Below are 16,428 nucleotides of genomic sequence, written 5' to 3'. Positions count from 1 at the left end.
GCCTCTCCCGGTCACCCAATCCTCATCATTTACTTGTCACTTTCTCACCCTGGAAACATCATCTCCCTGTCACACCCTCTCCTGTCACCCTCTGCCTCTCCCCATTTCCCACTGCCTCTTCTTCTTGTCACGCTGTGCCAGTCACCTTCTGTATCTCGTTTGCAACCACTCCGTCACCCCCTGCCTCTCTGTCACCTTCTGCCTTATGACATATTAAGAACTACTGGGTGATTCAATAGGATTTACCGGCGGACATGATGCCGGGTGTTAATATCCTGACAGCAGTATCCCGCCTGCCAGAATGCCGGCAGTGGGGCACGCGCAAGAATCCCCTTGCGGGCTTACCACGCTGTGGGCTTGGTGGTTCGCTGCGCTCGCCCAGGATCTATTCCTACTCTATGGGTGTCGAGGACATCCACGTGGGGGAATAGCCCTATTGCGCCGGGATTCAGGCTGGCGGCATTGTCTGCTGTCGGGATTCCAGCTGGAGGTATCCTGACTGCTGGGATCCCGACAGCCAGCAAATTAAACGTGTCCCCTGCTCTAGGGGTAGGAGGGGGGCACAAAGCATATTTTTGCACCTGGGCCCACCACTCACAAGTTTCACCACTGACTACAGTCCTAATTCATGGAGGTTTATCCTCCCTGTACCTGCTTAGCTGCCAGCTTCTGGGTAGTATTTTGTAGCTGGTCATCTATGAAGCATTTATTTCAGTCATTTTCTCATTTGACAGTCTATTTAAAATGTTGATTTTTCAGCTCTGCTATCTTGTTTTTCAGAAAGTGAACCCAGCAGAGGTCAGACTTCTTATTCTAGAAAACATTCTCCTTAATCCAGCATCTGATATATATCTGCTTGTGGGATCATCTATAGTATACAAAGTGCAGAAGATCAAACAGGGAAAGATCACTGGTGAGATTATTCTGTGTGATACCCATCCACAAAGCTTTTAGTATTTGCTCTATACTGGGTGTTTCAGGCACTGGAGCGGTTCCTAAACTCAAAATTAACATTTCCCATTTAGTAAAGGGGAACACCTCTTTCAGTAAATTCCATTTCAGATTCATTTATTTGTGCAATATCCTATCATCTGTATTCATACAGTTACATATATAACACAGAGCTCATCTATTGTCATATTCAATGGTAATGGTAATAAAGATCTTCTTGGGCAGAAATGTAGATGATACAACTCCTGGTGGTCCATTATCCTTAGCAAACTGAGCATCCATCAGCCATCACTTTTTTTTATATTCAAGGTAAACTCCGTGTAATCCCATTTTTTAATAATCTATGTGCACTTATGAAATGATGACAAAGCAATTTCATTTATACACATTAAAAATAATGTTGACTCACTAGATGACATTCTAAGGTAACGGCGTACTAATTACAGCTATTGCTAAATGTTTAATTATGGATTTCAGTGTAATCCTCTTGCACACAGAAAATGATCCCTCTGGAATGTGTGATATTAGTGATTGTCTTGGACTCTAACAGTTTCTTGTGTTTGTCTCTCCAGATTTAGTGATGCCATCTGAGCAATACAAATTACAGCTACAGAACCAAGTTGCGGCTCCCGGGGGTAATAGAAATGAGCCAGTCGCTAAGCTGGAGCAGAGAACATCCACAGTCACTGCAATGCAACAGGGTCAAACCAACATTGTGTTGCTTCATAAAAATATCCTTCTGTGGTAATAGCCTGCGCTTTCTGCAGCGGGGTACACTGGTATTCCACAGGGAATAATATCGGGGTGTAGAGTTGGATCTTGATCCGAGGCACCAACAAGCTAAAGCTTTGACTGTTCCCAGGATGCACTGCATTGTTTCCTCTATATCCCCGCCTCCAGGCACTGGAGCTCAGTTTGTAAGTTGGTGCCTGCAGTGCAGGAAGCTAACTGGATGGGCTGCGTTAGACAGCCCTAATAAGAGCTTTTCTGAGAAGAAAGAAGACTTCAAGGCAAGGTCCGCAGCACAGGCACTTAAAAGTGCTCCATCACCTCCCCCAGCGGCGCTGCTTACTCCCGCGCCCTGGTTGCCGGGTACTGGCAGCGGAGGCGCTCCGGTTCCCATAAGGCACACATCACCGCTGCTACTTTCCTAGATCACGTGGCCGCACTTTAGGGAGGAGGTAAGAGGGTCCCCCAGGTGGGGCCCGCCGAAATCGCGATACGGACGCGGTCCCAGGAGACTGACCGCGCCGCTGGTGTGGACACTGTGGCCGTGCAGGGACCCCATTATATCCACCAGGGCAAAGAGCCCAGGTCGGATTTACTAAAATCTGTTTGTTATAGGCTCCATAGTACCCGGTGGTGAAGTCCAGCAGAGGGGATAAGGCGCTGACCTGTAGCCCCTCCCCCAGCTCTAGCCGCCATCTACAGCAGGTGTTCCCACCCTGGAGCTGCATCTCTCCCTCACTCCCTGTCAACGTTTGGGCGCCATTTCACAGAGCTGCGCTGATCCTGGGACTGCTGGGCAATGTCTCCTCTGTAAAGCTGCTTGTCTCATCAGCGCTGTGCATTTACAGGACACTTATGTATTCTACACTAGGTGATCATCGCGCCCTACTGGCGCTCTTCACACCGTCGCAAGGGGCTACGCCACCTTAACCCTTGCATGCTCTTGGGTGCGTAGGCCCTTGCGATGGCGTGAACAGCACACGCAAGGCACGATGAATCATCTAGTAGGTGCTGCGGTTGGGTGAGAGTGGCGGGTGCGAGGGCGAAGCAGAGGGACGGGTGCGGGGGTTCCGAGGGCGGGGGAGGCGCGGATGCGCGTGAGCTGCGGTTGTTGGGTTGGTTAAGTTGGTGTTGCGGCCGGGGTAGGGGTTGAGGTGGCGTTGTGGGTGGGTGTTTGTTGGGGATGGGGCAGGGGATTTGGGTGGGCTGGGGTTTGGGTAGGGAGCGTGACTGTTTGTGTTGTGGAAGGAGTGGCAGGAGTGGTGCTGCGGACGGGGGTGAAGAGGGTGTAGGGGTGGTGTTTGATGGAGGGGAGGTGTGTGGGTGTTGCCGCGGTGTGGGTGGGGTAGGGGTGTGTGGGTAGGTGCCTCAGGTGGGTGAGTGATGTTTGGGTCCGTGTTGAGGGTGGTGGAGGAGATGGGTAATAGGCACAGCAGGATGTGGACAGTCAAATAGTGTGCTTAGAGGTTCAGAGTAACTATTTGAGACTCTGGCAACAGTGACTTGATAAGTCTGGCGTCCGTAGGGTGGGACGCACTAACCTTTTTATGCTGTTGAAATAATTGTTCTACTCCTGACTGGCGCAGGACCTTGCTCCCAGGTCAGGTATATTGTCCTGTTGCGGCTCCTCTCCGCCGCGGTCACTGTGAGCTGTGCGCTGGCGCATGTGCATCTCACCCAACCTCCCTCTGGCGTCTCACAGACCTATGTGCGCATGACGGGAGCTTGTATGATATACGCATGCGCCGTAGAGATGAAAATGGCTGTGGCGGTGTGGAGGCTGATCGTGAGAAGCAGAAACTATGTGGATTGTTAGTGAAGTGAAGCGCCAGGCAATCAGAGATGCAGTGAGGGCAGTAGAAGAGGTTATTACATGTGCACTGGTGACAGATCCGTCCTTGGCGGCCAGCCTCAGCGGTATAGGGCTACATGAGCTAGCGTCCCTTGACCAGCCATGGACCATGGTCACCTCCCTATCGCCTATATATTCTCCCTGATCTGTGACTGTGTCTGCTGCTGGCTCGAGTGTATCTCCCTGCAGGTGCTGTCTCTGCCCATTGCTGTGACTACCCCCCCCCCCCCAGCGTTAGCCACACAGTCACAGAGTGACCGAAGAGATGACGTTTAGAAAGCATTAGTTAAGAACAAGTGCATAACTATTGGAATATTTAGTACAAGTATTGTGTGATATACATCCAATGTTTACTGTGCATTGTTATATCTGTATACATACATATCTATATATGTAGTATTACTAGTCCAGTGCAGTTTTATTGTTATATGGGATAATTTCTGCATTGTACATGTGACTGTGTGTGCCTATAGCTGCTGTGTGATTTCCATTCTGTGTATCTCACACACATTGTTCTCACTATATTCTGTACCCTGGGGGGCTAAGTGCATCAGGGTCTCGTATACCATATAGTGTTCCACAGGATATACTGTTTTGTATTTTTCTCTGTGTATTTCAATCACCTCATACCACTTAAATCCTCTGTTTGTGCTCTGCATTTGCGGTCACATAATTCAGATTTTTTTTCCCAGGTATTGTGTTTGGCTATATTGCAATATTATGCCCTAAGGCTACATTCCCAATAATGTCTGCTGCACAGGGTGGGAATTCCGTGGACACTCCTGCTTCATGCAGTGCTGACGCCATGGATGTACCTGAGGAAAAGATTTCAGCTGAGGGTTCAGGTACTGGGTGTTCTGCATCCCCCAGTCAGCCTGCAGCACCGGTGGCACACCAAGACCCACCTTGAGCTGCTTTTTAAAATTTGCTGACTACGCTTGTAACATGACTTATGCCCCCTCTGGCACCTCCTGTGCCATTACAGCCACATATTGTCCCGGTAGTCAATCCGCCATGTGCGGATACTCTGTACACTCAGTTACAGCAATGAAATCGGTCCTTGGTTAAACAAAAGCCTAACCATTGCCCTACTGGGACCAAAGGGTCATCTAAGCGGGCCATTTCTTCCTCACAATCTACTCATGTTTCGGATACTTCATCCGATGAGGATGGGGAATATACTGATCCATCAGACACTGATACAGCTGCTACTGATGTGGAATCTCCAACGCAGGTTGATGTTCCTGACCTAGTGTAGGCTATCACACTGATTCTTCAGATTGATGACGACACTGTCCCTCCAGATACGTCTAAGAAACCTGATAAGTTCAAACGTCAGAAGGTTACGAAATTAGTTTTACCACATTCTGACCATTTAATTGACATACGTCAGGAATCCTGGGAGTCTCCAGGAAAGAAATTTTCCCTGTCTAAAAAGATGCTAGCTCGTTATCTTATCTCTGCAAAGTTAAGTACCAAGTGGGAAACACTACCACCAGTGGGCTCTAATGTAGCCCTTCTTGTGGTGTCATCTACTCTACCTGTCACCACCGTCACTTCTCTGAAGGAACCGACGGATAAGCGTGTGGAGGACTGCTTGAAGTCTATTTACACTCTTGCAGGTGCTGTACATAGACCCACTATGGCAGCCTCCTGGGCTGCAAAAGGTATTGAAGCCTGGGTTCAAGCAGTTGAGGCTGAGCTACCTCTGAATTTTCCTGATAATGCCAGACAAAGTCTATCTTATATTAACACAGCCTCCCATTACATTCAGGAGGAGGCCTCTGATGCAGATGTTATGGCGGCCAAAGCGTCTACTATGTCCATACTGTCTCGCCGGATTCTGTGGCTACGGTCCTGGTCGGTGGACCTGGACTCTAAGAAGACCTTGGATGTGCTCCCTTTTAAGGGAGATTTACTATTTGCGGAGGATCTGAACAAGATTGTGACTGACTTGGCGTCTGCCAAGACTGCGTGTCTCCCAAGTACTAATCCTTCGGCTCCGAAGGCTAAGAGTACCACTTTTCGTTACTTTTGACCTCCAGGTAAAGCAAAGGGTCAGGCGTACCAGAGACAAGCTTGCGCTTCCAAATCCTCTAAGCCCAAACATAAACAATTCCACGGAACTTTCGGCTGCCATATGTGTTCCCTCCAGTGTCACTCCTGCCCAGGGTAATTCGGAAGTTCAAGCAAGAAGGAGGAATACTACTTCTAATCGCTCCAGCGTGGCCCAGACGGCATTGGTTCTCAGACTTGCAGGATCTCTCGATAGAGCGTCCTCTTCTACTTCCTCAACGCCCAGACCTCCTCTTCTGGGCGTTGAAGAAGTAGAAGGGCCCTTGTGTCTACCAGGATCTGGCTCGACTGGCTTTGATGGCGTGGCTCTTGAAGCTTCACTCCTAAGGGCCAAAGGTTTCTCTGAGGCAGTCATTTAAAATATGTTGAAAGCCCGTAAACCGGCTTAAGCTCGGATTTATTATAGGGTCTGGAATTCTTACTTCACCTTGTGTGCTAATAAGAATTACGATGCATACAAGTTCGGCACTGCCAGACTTTTGGCTTTTCTGCAACAAGGCCTGGACTTAGGCCTTTGTTTGGCCTCCCTCAAGGTTCATATTTCTGCCTTATCAGTGTGGTTTCAAAGAAAAATTGCGTCTCTTCCTGACGTTCATACTTTCCCTCAGGGTGTTTACGGATTCAACCTCCCTATGTCCCTTCTGTGGCTCCATGGGATCTGTCTGTTGTTCTCAACGCCCTACAAGAGTCTCCATTTGAACCTCTGGAGTTTGCGGACCTTAAATGTCTTGCCCTTAAGGTCGGGTTTCTGCTGGCTATTGTCTCTGCTAGGAGGGTGTTGGACTTAGGTGCTTTGTCCTGTGGTTCACCCTTTCTGATTTTTCACCGTGACCGTGCAGTTCTTCGAATTTGCCCTGGTTATCTACTTAAGGTGGTGTCCTCGTTCCACCTTAACCAAGAGATTGTGGTCCCGGCCTTTATCTCTCTTGGTTTGTCCTCCGAAGTGTGTTCTTTGGATGTGGTACGGGCTCTCCGTATATATGTGGAGAAGGCTGCCTCCATCAGGAGTTCAGATTCTCTTTTTGTCCTTTTTGGTTTTCACAAACGTGGCTGGCCAGCAAATAAGCAAACTTAGGCCAGATGGATTAGAATGGTGATTGCACAAGCTTATGCGCAGACTTGTCTGCTGCTATTAAGGCCCATTCTACTCAGTCTGTTGGACCTTCTTGGGCGCAGAACAATTGTGCAAGGCGGCTACGTGGTCCTCAGTGAACACGTTCCTCAGGTTCTATGCCTTTTGATACTTCCGCCTCCCAGGATGTGGCCGCTTCTTGTGCCCGCTACAGTGCGTCCCCTCCCAAGAGGAACTGCTTTAAGACACCCCCGATGTTATTCCCTGTGGAATACCAGTGTATCCCGCTACAGAAAAGGAGATTTATGGTAGACTTACCATTGTTAAATCTCTTTCTGCGAGGTACACTGGATTCCACAGAGTGCCAACCCTGACACACTTAGCTTCTTTGGGTTTGTATGGCATTAGCCGCTGGTACCTTCTCCTTTTGTGAGAATGTGATTATCTGTGGCTACTAACTCCTGTCGTCTTTTACCTGCTACTGCATTGGACTGGTTAACAAAACTGAGCTCCAGTGCCTGGAGGCGGAGATATAGAGGAGGCGGTGCAGTGCATCCTGGGAACAGTCAAAGCTTTTAGCCTGTTGGTGCCTCGGATTAAGATCCAACTCTACACCCCAATGTTATTCCCTGTGGAATTCAGTGTACCTCGCAGAAAGCGATTTAACAATAGTAAGTCTTACCATAAATCTCCATTTCCCAGTTGTGTATATGCTAAGTGGGAGATGGTTGTATACTTTGTGTAACTGACACTAGCTAAGATAGGACTGCAGCAGCACGTAAAGTCAGTGTTGTGCTTAATAGGAAGCAATATCCGCTTGTCACCAGTTACAAGAAGCCTGTGTCCCTTGGTGCCGTATGATATCTATTAGCATCTGTATTGCACATTCCCACTCCAGATAGACAATAGCTCTGTGTGATGGTGCAGTACAGGGGGTGTAATGCTGAACCAGCTGCAAGAAAGTTCTCTCTTGTGTCTGCATGAGAGTAAACAGTTACCATGGAATGATTCCACTGACTGCATAAAATATACTCTTACAGTTGTTATATATTAATTATATTGCTATTTAAAGGGCAGGACAACATGGTAGATAAAGAAACAGGTCAGAGACTTGAAGTTGTGCTGTAACAGAAAATAATTTTGCCTTTGTAATTTATCTTTTTAACAGATTTTAACACATTGGAGATTATTGCATTTCCAATAACCTCTAGTAACCAAACGTACATTTATTCATTTATCCTAAAGTTTTTGAAAAGTAACCCCCATTGTTTGTGCGCTCAATAATTACAGTAGTGCTTTTTGTTCCTCTATCATCCATCTGGGGGATGCTGCGTCATGACCTCTGGATTAGAGTGTGAGCAATGGAGGTACGGAGTGTGAGCCTATGGAGGTATATAGTCAAATCGTAAGAAAAGTTAGCACATACCACACCATGGCCCTCATTCCGAGTTGATCGGTCGCAAGGCGAATTTAGCAGAGTTACACACGCTAAGCCGCCGCCTACTGGGAGTGAATCTTAGCTTCTTAAAATTGCGACCGATGTATTCGCAATATTGCGATTACTAACTACTTAGCAGTTTCAGAGTAGCTTCAGACTTACTCTGCCTGTGCGATCAGTTCAGTGCTTGTCGTTCCTGGTTGACGTCACAAACACACCCAGCGTTCGCCCAGGCACTCCCACCGTTTCCCCGGCCACTCCTGCGTTTTTTCCGGAAACGGTAGCGTTTTCAGCCACACGCCCCTGAAACGCCGTGTTTCCGCCCAGTAACACCCATTTCCTGTCAATCACATTACGATCGCCGGAGCGAAGAAAACGCCGTGAGTAAAAATACTTTCTTCATAGTAAAGTTACTTGGCGCAGTCGCAGTGCGAACATTGCGCATGCGTACTAAGCGGATTTTCACTGCGATGCGATGAAAAAGAACGAGCGAACAACTCGGAATGAGGGCCCATGTGTATACAGCTTGCGATACCGATGCATGCTCCCGCAGGGTCAGTATCGCAAGGACAAATAGACTGTGCAGGCAAGGTAATTTTGATTGGGTCTGGGACTCGGGGTCCACAGCACAAAGGTCGACACAACTTAGGTCGACACCAATTGGTCGACACACCTTAGGTCGACGTGGACAAAAGGTCGACATGGACAAAAGGTCGACATGGACAAAAGGTCGACAGGAACAAGGTCGACATGGAAAAAGGTCGACACATGAGTTTTTTATGTTTTTTTGGTGTCGTTTTCTTCGTAGAGTGACCGGGAACCCCAATTAGTGCACCGCGTCCCCTCGCATGGCTCGCTTCGCTCGCCATGCTTCGGGCATGGTGCCTTCGCTCCGCTACCGCTTCGCTCGGCACACTTTACCGTTCCAATCGTAGTCCACGTGGATCGTTAAGTATGAAAAGGTTAAAAAAAAATATTGTGAAAAACTCATGTCGACTTTTTTCCATGTCGACCTTGTTCCTGTCGACCTTTTGTCCATGTCGACCTAAGGTGTGTCGACCAATTGGCGTCGACCTTTGTGCTGTCGACCTGGAGTCCGGATACCATTTTGATTATATTGTGTACAATCTAGTACATGGTATAGTCAAAATTGTATACAGTCACATAGCCAAAATCGCACCGTGTGTACAGTGCATCTGGAAAGTATTCACAGCGCTTCACTTTTTCCACATTTTGTTATGTTACAGCCTTATTCCAAAATGGAATAAATTAATTTTTGTCCTCAAAATTCTATACACAATACCCCATAATGACAACGTGAAAAAAGTATTTTTAAGATTTTTGCCAAATTTATTAAAAAATAAACTTAGAAATTACATGTACATAAGTATTCACAGCCTTTTCCATGAAGCTCAAAATTGAGCTCAGATGCAACCTGTTTCCACTGATCATCCTTGAGATGTTCCTACAGCTTAATTGGAGTCCCCCTGTGGTAAATTCAGTGGATTGGATATGATTTGGAAAGGCACACACCTGTCTATATAAGGTCACACACTTGAAAGTGCATGTCTGAGCACAAACCGAGAATTAAGTCAAAGGAATTGTCTACAGACCTCCGAGACAGGATTGTCTCAAGGCACAAATCTGGGGAAGGGTACCGAAAAATATCTGCTGCTTTGAAGGTCCCAATGAGCACAGTGACCTCCATAATCCGTAAATGAAAGAAGTTCGGAACCACCAGGACTCCTCCTAGAGCTGGCCACCATCTAAAGTGATCAGGGGAGAAGGACCCTAGTCAGGGAGGTGACCAAGAACCCAATGGTCACTCTGTCAGAGCTACAGCATTCCTCTGTGGAGAGAGGAGAACCTTCCAGAAGGACAACCATCTCTACAGCAATCCACCAATCAGGCCAGTATGGTAGAATGGCCAGACGGAAGACACTCCTTAGTAAAAAGCAAATGTCAGCCCTTTTGGAGTTTGCCAAAATGCAGTTGTAGGACTCTCAGACCATGAGAAACAAAATTCTCTGGTCTGATGAGACAAAGATTAAACTTTTTTGCGTGAATGCCAAGCGTCATGTTTGGAGGAAACCAGACACCGCTCATCACCAGGCCAATACCATCACTACAGTGAAGCATGGTGGTGGCAGCATCATGCTGTGGGGATGTTTTCCAGTTGCAGAAACTGGGAGACTAGTCAGGATAGAGGGAAAGATGAATGCAGCAATGTGCAGACATATCCTGGATTAAAATAAGCTCCAGAGCGCTCTTGACATCAGACTGGGGCAACGGTACATCTTTCAGCAGGACAACGACCCTAAGCACACAGCCAAGATATCAAAGGAGTGGCTTCAGGACAACTCTGTGAATGTCCTTAAGTGGCCCAGCCAGAGCCCAGACTTGAATCCGATTGAACATCTCTGGAGAGATCTGAAAATCTCTGTGCACCGATGCTTCCCATCCAACCTGATGGAGCTTGAGAGGTGCCGTAAAGAGGAATGAGCGAAACTGCCCAAAGATAAGTGTGCCAAGCTTGTGGCATCATATTCAAAAAGACTTAAGGCTGTAATTGCTGCCAAAGATGCATCAACAAAGTATTGAGAAAAGGCTGTGAATATTTATGTACATGTGATTTCTTAGTTTTTTATTTTTGATGCATTTGCAAAAATCTCAAAAAACTTTTTTTTACGTTATTGTGTGCAGAATTTTGAAGGAAAAAATGAATTGTTACATAACAAAATGTGGAAAAAGTGAAGCGCTGTGAAAACTTTCTGGATGCAATGCAGTACAGTACAGTTAATATCGGTGGTTCTGGGATTCGGGGAGTTCAAGGGAAATCACAAAGTCAAAATCGGCCTTTAGCCAGAATCGCACCGTGTGTTTGCACCTTAAGAATGATTACAGCAGCAAAGTATTTCACTCCAGCAACTGTTGCATTTGTAATTAAGAGTGCTGTAGTGGAAGTAGCTAAGCTAGGATAGAATAATGAATGGATGTGACACGTATCCAACTTTTCTCCAACCGTTGTCATGCATTGCTTTATCATTGTCTTGGGTGTTTTTGTGTTTTATCTTCTGTGCTTATTTTCTCAGATGTAGTCTTTTTAGCTATTTATGTAATGTTTTTATAAACCAATGTTTTGCCCCAAATATCATCACGCTCCCTTTTACAGTGCTGCATAATGATCCTTAATGATATTTTTTTCAACATATTCGTATGCAAGGTGTTTCACGGCTGCCAAATGGCACAATATTTGTGGTGGAGCCTGGATACTTAGGTAATTGGATAGAACCGTGCTGCATGTGTTCCTAAAGTTTTTTTTTATTATTCATTGAAATATACAAATAGCTATGCATTACTTGCTCTAAGTGCAGAACCTCCTATAATGCAAAAATAGGCATTTAAATTATTATCTTCTACTTCATTTGTCTCCGGGCTTTGCATGCAAGATCAGTTGTAATCAGTGTAATACATAAACAATGGGAGTGTATTCTATAATGCAATTGTATGGTCTTCTTTAACAGACAAGGGTGGTCATTCCGAGTTGATTGCTCGCTAGCAGTTTTTAGCAGCCGTGCAAACGCTATGCCGCCGCCCACTGGGAGTGTATTTTAGCTTAGCAGAAGTGCGAAAGAAAGGATCGCAGAGCGGCTACAAAATACTTTTGTGCAGTTTCAGATTAGCTTCAGACCTACTCAGCGCTTGCGATCACTTCAGACTATTCAGTTCCTGTTTTGACGTCATGAACACGCCCTGCGTTCGCCCAGCCATGCCTGCGTTTTTCCTGGCATGCCTGAGTTTTTCCATACACTCCCTGAAAACGGTCAGTTGACACCCAGAAACGCCCTCTTCCTGCCATCACTCTGCGGCCAGCAGTGCGACTGAAAAGGTTTGCTAGACCTTGTGTGAAACTGCATCGGTCGTTGTAATAGTACGACACACGTGCGCATTGCGATGCATGCGCAGAAGTGCCATTTTTTGCCTCATTGCTGCAGAGCAAATGAAAGCAGCTAGTGATCAACTCGGAATGACCCCCAAGAAGTCCTATAGATTAGCCATTACCAAAGCAACTACCAAATGTTAAGGCCCATATAGACGGGCCAATGCAAGCGCGATGTGTGCTGAGCGTGCGGGGGGAGACGGGGGCCGCTCACTTTACCCAGCGGGTGAAGTGAGCGACCCGCTAGATTGGCCTGCATGCAGGCCAATCTAGCAGCAGCGATAGCAATGCGCAGGGCTGCGCATCGCTATCGCTGTAGGGGCTACACACGGAGCGATAATGCTGAAATTCTAAGCAATCTAGTCAGATTGCTTAGAATATTGCTCCGTGAGTACCCCCTTTACAAATCACATTTATAAACATTCCCTAAACTCATGCGTAGGAAACTTGTTGTCCTCCAGCTGCTGTAGAACTACACATCCCAGCATTCCTTGCCACAGTCTCTGCATGTCCTAACAGCAAAACTGTAGCAGAGCATGCTGGCAGGTGTAGGTCCACAGCAGCTATAGTGCCACATGTTGCCTACCTCTGCGCTAACTATAAGTGAACTAATGTAGGCAGCAGTTACAACACCATGAAATCCTCTATTATAAAGACCAAACAGGACAGTGTAAATCCAGTCTGTCTTTGTAATGCCTATTAGTTTTGTGTATGTATACTGTATGTGTAATATATAGTATTTTTTGTATCTGTTATGCAACACTTTTTTTTAATGTAGGCTTCTTAGTGTTTGTTGCTTGTGCTTAGAAGAGCTTAGAAATATACTAATTGGTTTATCACTGATTTATACACTGTCCTTAGATCTAGGACTATGGAATAGCAGTTAGTCCATGTCTAAAATTCTCACCAGTGCTAACACTTGAACCAATATTAAATTTATTTGAACATTTCAGGACATGTACATTACAATTTCTCTAACGTCCTAGTGGATGCTGGGGACTCCGAAAGGACCATGGGGAATAGCGGCTCCGCAGGAGACTGGGCACAAAGTAAAAGCTTTAGGACTAGCTGGTGTGCACTGGCTCCTCCCCCTATGACCCTCCTCCAAGCCTCAGTTAAGATTTTGTGCCCGAACGAGAAGGGTGCAATCTAGGTGGCTCTCCTGAGCTGCTTAGAGTAAAAGTTTAAATAGGTTTTTTATTTTCAGTGAGACCTGCTGGCAACAGGCTCACTGCATCGAGGGACTAAGGGGAGAAGAAGCGAACTCACCTGCGTGCAGAGTGGATTGGGCTTCTTAGGCTACTGGACATTAGCTCCAGAGGGACGATCACAGGCCCAGCCATGGATGGGTCCCGGAGCCGCGCCGCCGGCCCCCTTACAGATGCTGAAGCAAGAAGAGGTCCATAAATCGGCGGCAGAAGACTTTCCTGTCTTCATAAGGTAGCGCACAGCACTGCAGCTGTGCGCCATTGCTCTCAGCACACTTCACACTTCGGTCACTGAGGGTGCAGGGCGCTGGGGGGGGGGCGCCCTGGGAAGCAATGAATTTACCTTATTTGGCAAAAAATACATCACATATAGCTCCTGGGCTATATGGATGTATTTAACCCCTGCCAGTTTTCCAGAAAAAAGCGGGAGAAGAGCCCGCCGTGAAGGGGGCGGGGCCTATCTCCTCAGCACACAGCGCCATTTTTCCCACACAGCTCCGCTGGTAGGAAGGCTCCCAGAATCTCCCCTGCATCCTGCAACTACAGAAACAGGGTAAAAAAGAGAGGGGGGCACTTATTTGGCAAAATAACAGATATAAGCAGCTATAAGGGATAGACACTTATTGTAAGGTTGTCCCTATACATATATAGCGCTCTGGTGTGTGCTGGCAAACTCTCCCTCTGTCTCCCCAAGGGGCTAAGTGGGTCCTGTCCTCTATCAGAGCATTCCCTGTGTGTGTGCTGGGTGTCGGTACGTGTGTGTCGACATGTATGAGGAGGAAAATGATGTGGAGGCGGAGCAATTGCCTATAATGGTGATGTCACCCCCTAGGGAGTCGACACCTGAATGGATGGCCGTAATTAAGGAATTACGTGACAGTGTCGGCACGTTACAGAAAACTGTTGACGACATGAGACAGCCGGCAGCTCAGTTAGTGCCTGTCCAGGCGTCTCAAACACCGTCAGGGGCTATTAAACGCCCGTTACCTCAGTGGGTCGACACGGACCCAGACACAGACACTGTGAAGAAAATAAGAATTTACTTACCGATAATTCTATTTCTCGTAGTCCGTAGTGGATGCTGGGGACTCCGTCAGGACCATGGGGAATAGCGGCTCCGCAGGAGACAGGGCACAAAAGTAAAAGCTTTAGGATCAGGTGGTGTGCACTGGCTCCTCCCCCTATGACCCTCCTCCAAGCCTCAGTTAGGATACTGTGCCCGGACGAGCGTACACAATAAGGAAGGATTTTGAATCCCGGGTAAGACTCATACCAGCCACACCAATCACACTGTACAAACTGTGATCTGAACCCAGTTAACAGCATGATAACAGCGGAGCCTCTAAAAAGATGGCTCACAACAATAATAACCCGATTTTTGTAACAATAACTATGTACAAGTATTGCAGACAATCCGCACTTGGGATGGGCGCCCAGCATCCACTACGGACTACGAGAAATAGAATTATCGGTAAGTAAATTCTTATTTTCTCTGACGTCCTAAGTGGATGCTGGGGACTCCGTCAGGACCATGGGGATTATACCAAAGCTCCCAAACGGGCGGGAGAGTGCGGATGACTCTGCAGCACCGAGTGAGAGAACTCCAGGTCCTCCTCAGCCAGGGTGTGCCCCTGACCAAGTAGCAGCTCGGCAAAGTTGTAAAGCCGAGACCCCTCGGGCAGCCGCCCAAGATGAGCCCACCTTCCTTGTGGAATGGGCATTTACATATTTTGGCTGTGGCAGGCCTGCCACAGAATGTGCAAGCTGAATTGTACTACACATCCAACTAGCAATCGTCTGCTTAGAAGCAAGAGCACCCAGTTTGTTGGGTGCATACAGGATAACAGCAAGTCAGTTTTCCTGACTCCAGCCGTCCTGGAAACCTATATTTTCAGGGCCCTGACAACATCTAGCAACTTGGAGTCCTCCAAGTCCCTAGTAGCCGCAGGTACCACAATAAGCTGGTTCAGGTGAAACGCTGACACCACCTTAGGGAGAAACTGGGGACGAGTCCGCAGCTCTGCCCTGTCCGAATGGACAATCAGATATGGGCTTTTGTGAGGCAAAGCCGCCAATTCTGACACTCGCCTGGCCGAGGCCAGGGCCAACATCATGGTCACTTTCCATGTGAGATATTTCAAATCCACAGATTTGAGCGGTTTAAACCAATGTGATTTGAGGAATCCCAGAACTACGTTGAGATCCCACAGTGCCACTGGAGGCACAAAAAGGGGGTTGTATATGCAGTACTCCCTTGACAAAACTTCTGGACTTCAGGAACTGAAGCCAAGTCTTTCTGGAAGAAAATCGACAGGGCCGAAATTTGAACCTTAATGGACCCCAATTTGAGGCCCATAGACACTCCTGTTTGCAGGAAATGCAGGAATCGACCGAGTTGAAATTTCTTCGTGGGGCCTTCCTGGCCTCACACCGCGCAACATATTTTCGCCACATGTGGTGATAATGTTGTGCGGTCACCTCCTTCCTGGCTTTGACCAGGGTAGGAATGACCTCTTCCGGAATGCCTTTTTCCCTTAGGATCCGGCGTTCAACCGCCATGCCGTCAAACGCAGCCGCGGTAAGTCTTGGAACAGACATGGTACTTGCTGAAGCAAGTCCCTTCTTAGCGGCAGAGGCCATGAGTCCTCTGTGAGCATCTCTTGAAGTTCCGGGTACCAAGTCCTTCTTGGCCAATCCGGAGCCACGAGTATAGTTCTTACTCCTCTACGTCTTATAATTCTCAGTACCTTAGGTATGAGAAGCAGAGGAGGGAACACATACACCGACTGGTACACCCACGGTGTTACCAGAACGTCCACAGCTATTGCCTGAGGGTCTCTTGACCTGGCGCAATACCTGTCCAGTTTTTTGTTCAGGCGGGACGCCATCATGTCCACCTTTGGTCTTTCCCAACGGTTCACAATCATGTGGAAGACTTCCCGATGAAGTCCCCACTCTCCCGGGTGGAGGTCGTGCTGAGGAAGTCTGCTTCCCAGTTGTCCACTCCCGGAATGAACACTGCTGACAGTGCTATCACATGATTTTCCGCCCAGCGAAGAATCCTTGCAGTTTCTGCCATTGTCCTCCTGCTTCTTGTGCCGCCCTGCCTGTTTACGTGGGCGACTGCCGTGATGTTGTCCCACTGGATCAATACCGGCTGAC

The 16,428-nt window shown here is 47.5% G+C and overlaps 1 protein-coding gene across 1 annotated transcript in view; it reads left to right on the top strand.

Moving 5' to 3' along the window:
• Positions 1-16,428, top strand: part of NUP210 (nucleoporin 210) — a 390,084-nt gene that overhangs the window by 105,033 nt on the left and 268,623 nt on the right. Inside the window, exons 6-8 of the mRNA XM_063940607.1 lie at positions 781-913; positions 1,524-1,686; positions 11,331-11,395. Coding sequence (XP_063796677.1) covers positions 781-913; positions 1,524-1,686; positions 11,331-11,395 — 361 coding nt within the window. The remainder of the gene's footprint in view (positions 1-780; positions 914-1,523; positions 1,687-11,330; positions 11,396-16,428) is intronic.

The sequence above is a fragment of the Pseudophryne corroboree genome, chromosome 9 (assembly GCF_028390025.1).
Source record: "Pseudophryne corroboree isolate aPseCor3 chromosome 9, aPseCor3.hap2, whole genome shotgun sequence".
Lineage (NCBI taxonomy): Eukaryota > Metazoa > Chordata > Amphibia > Anura > Myobatrachidae > Pseudophryne > Pseudophryne corroboree.
The sequence above is the reverse complement of the archived record's forward strand: the minus strand, read 5'-3'. Positions and strand labels throughout refer to the sequence as shown.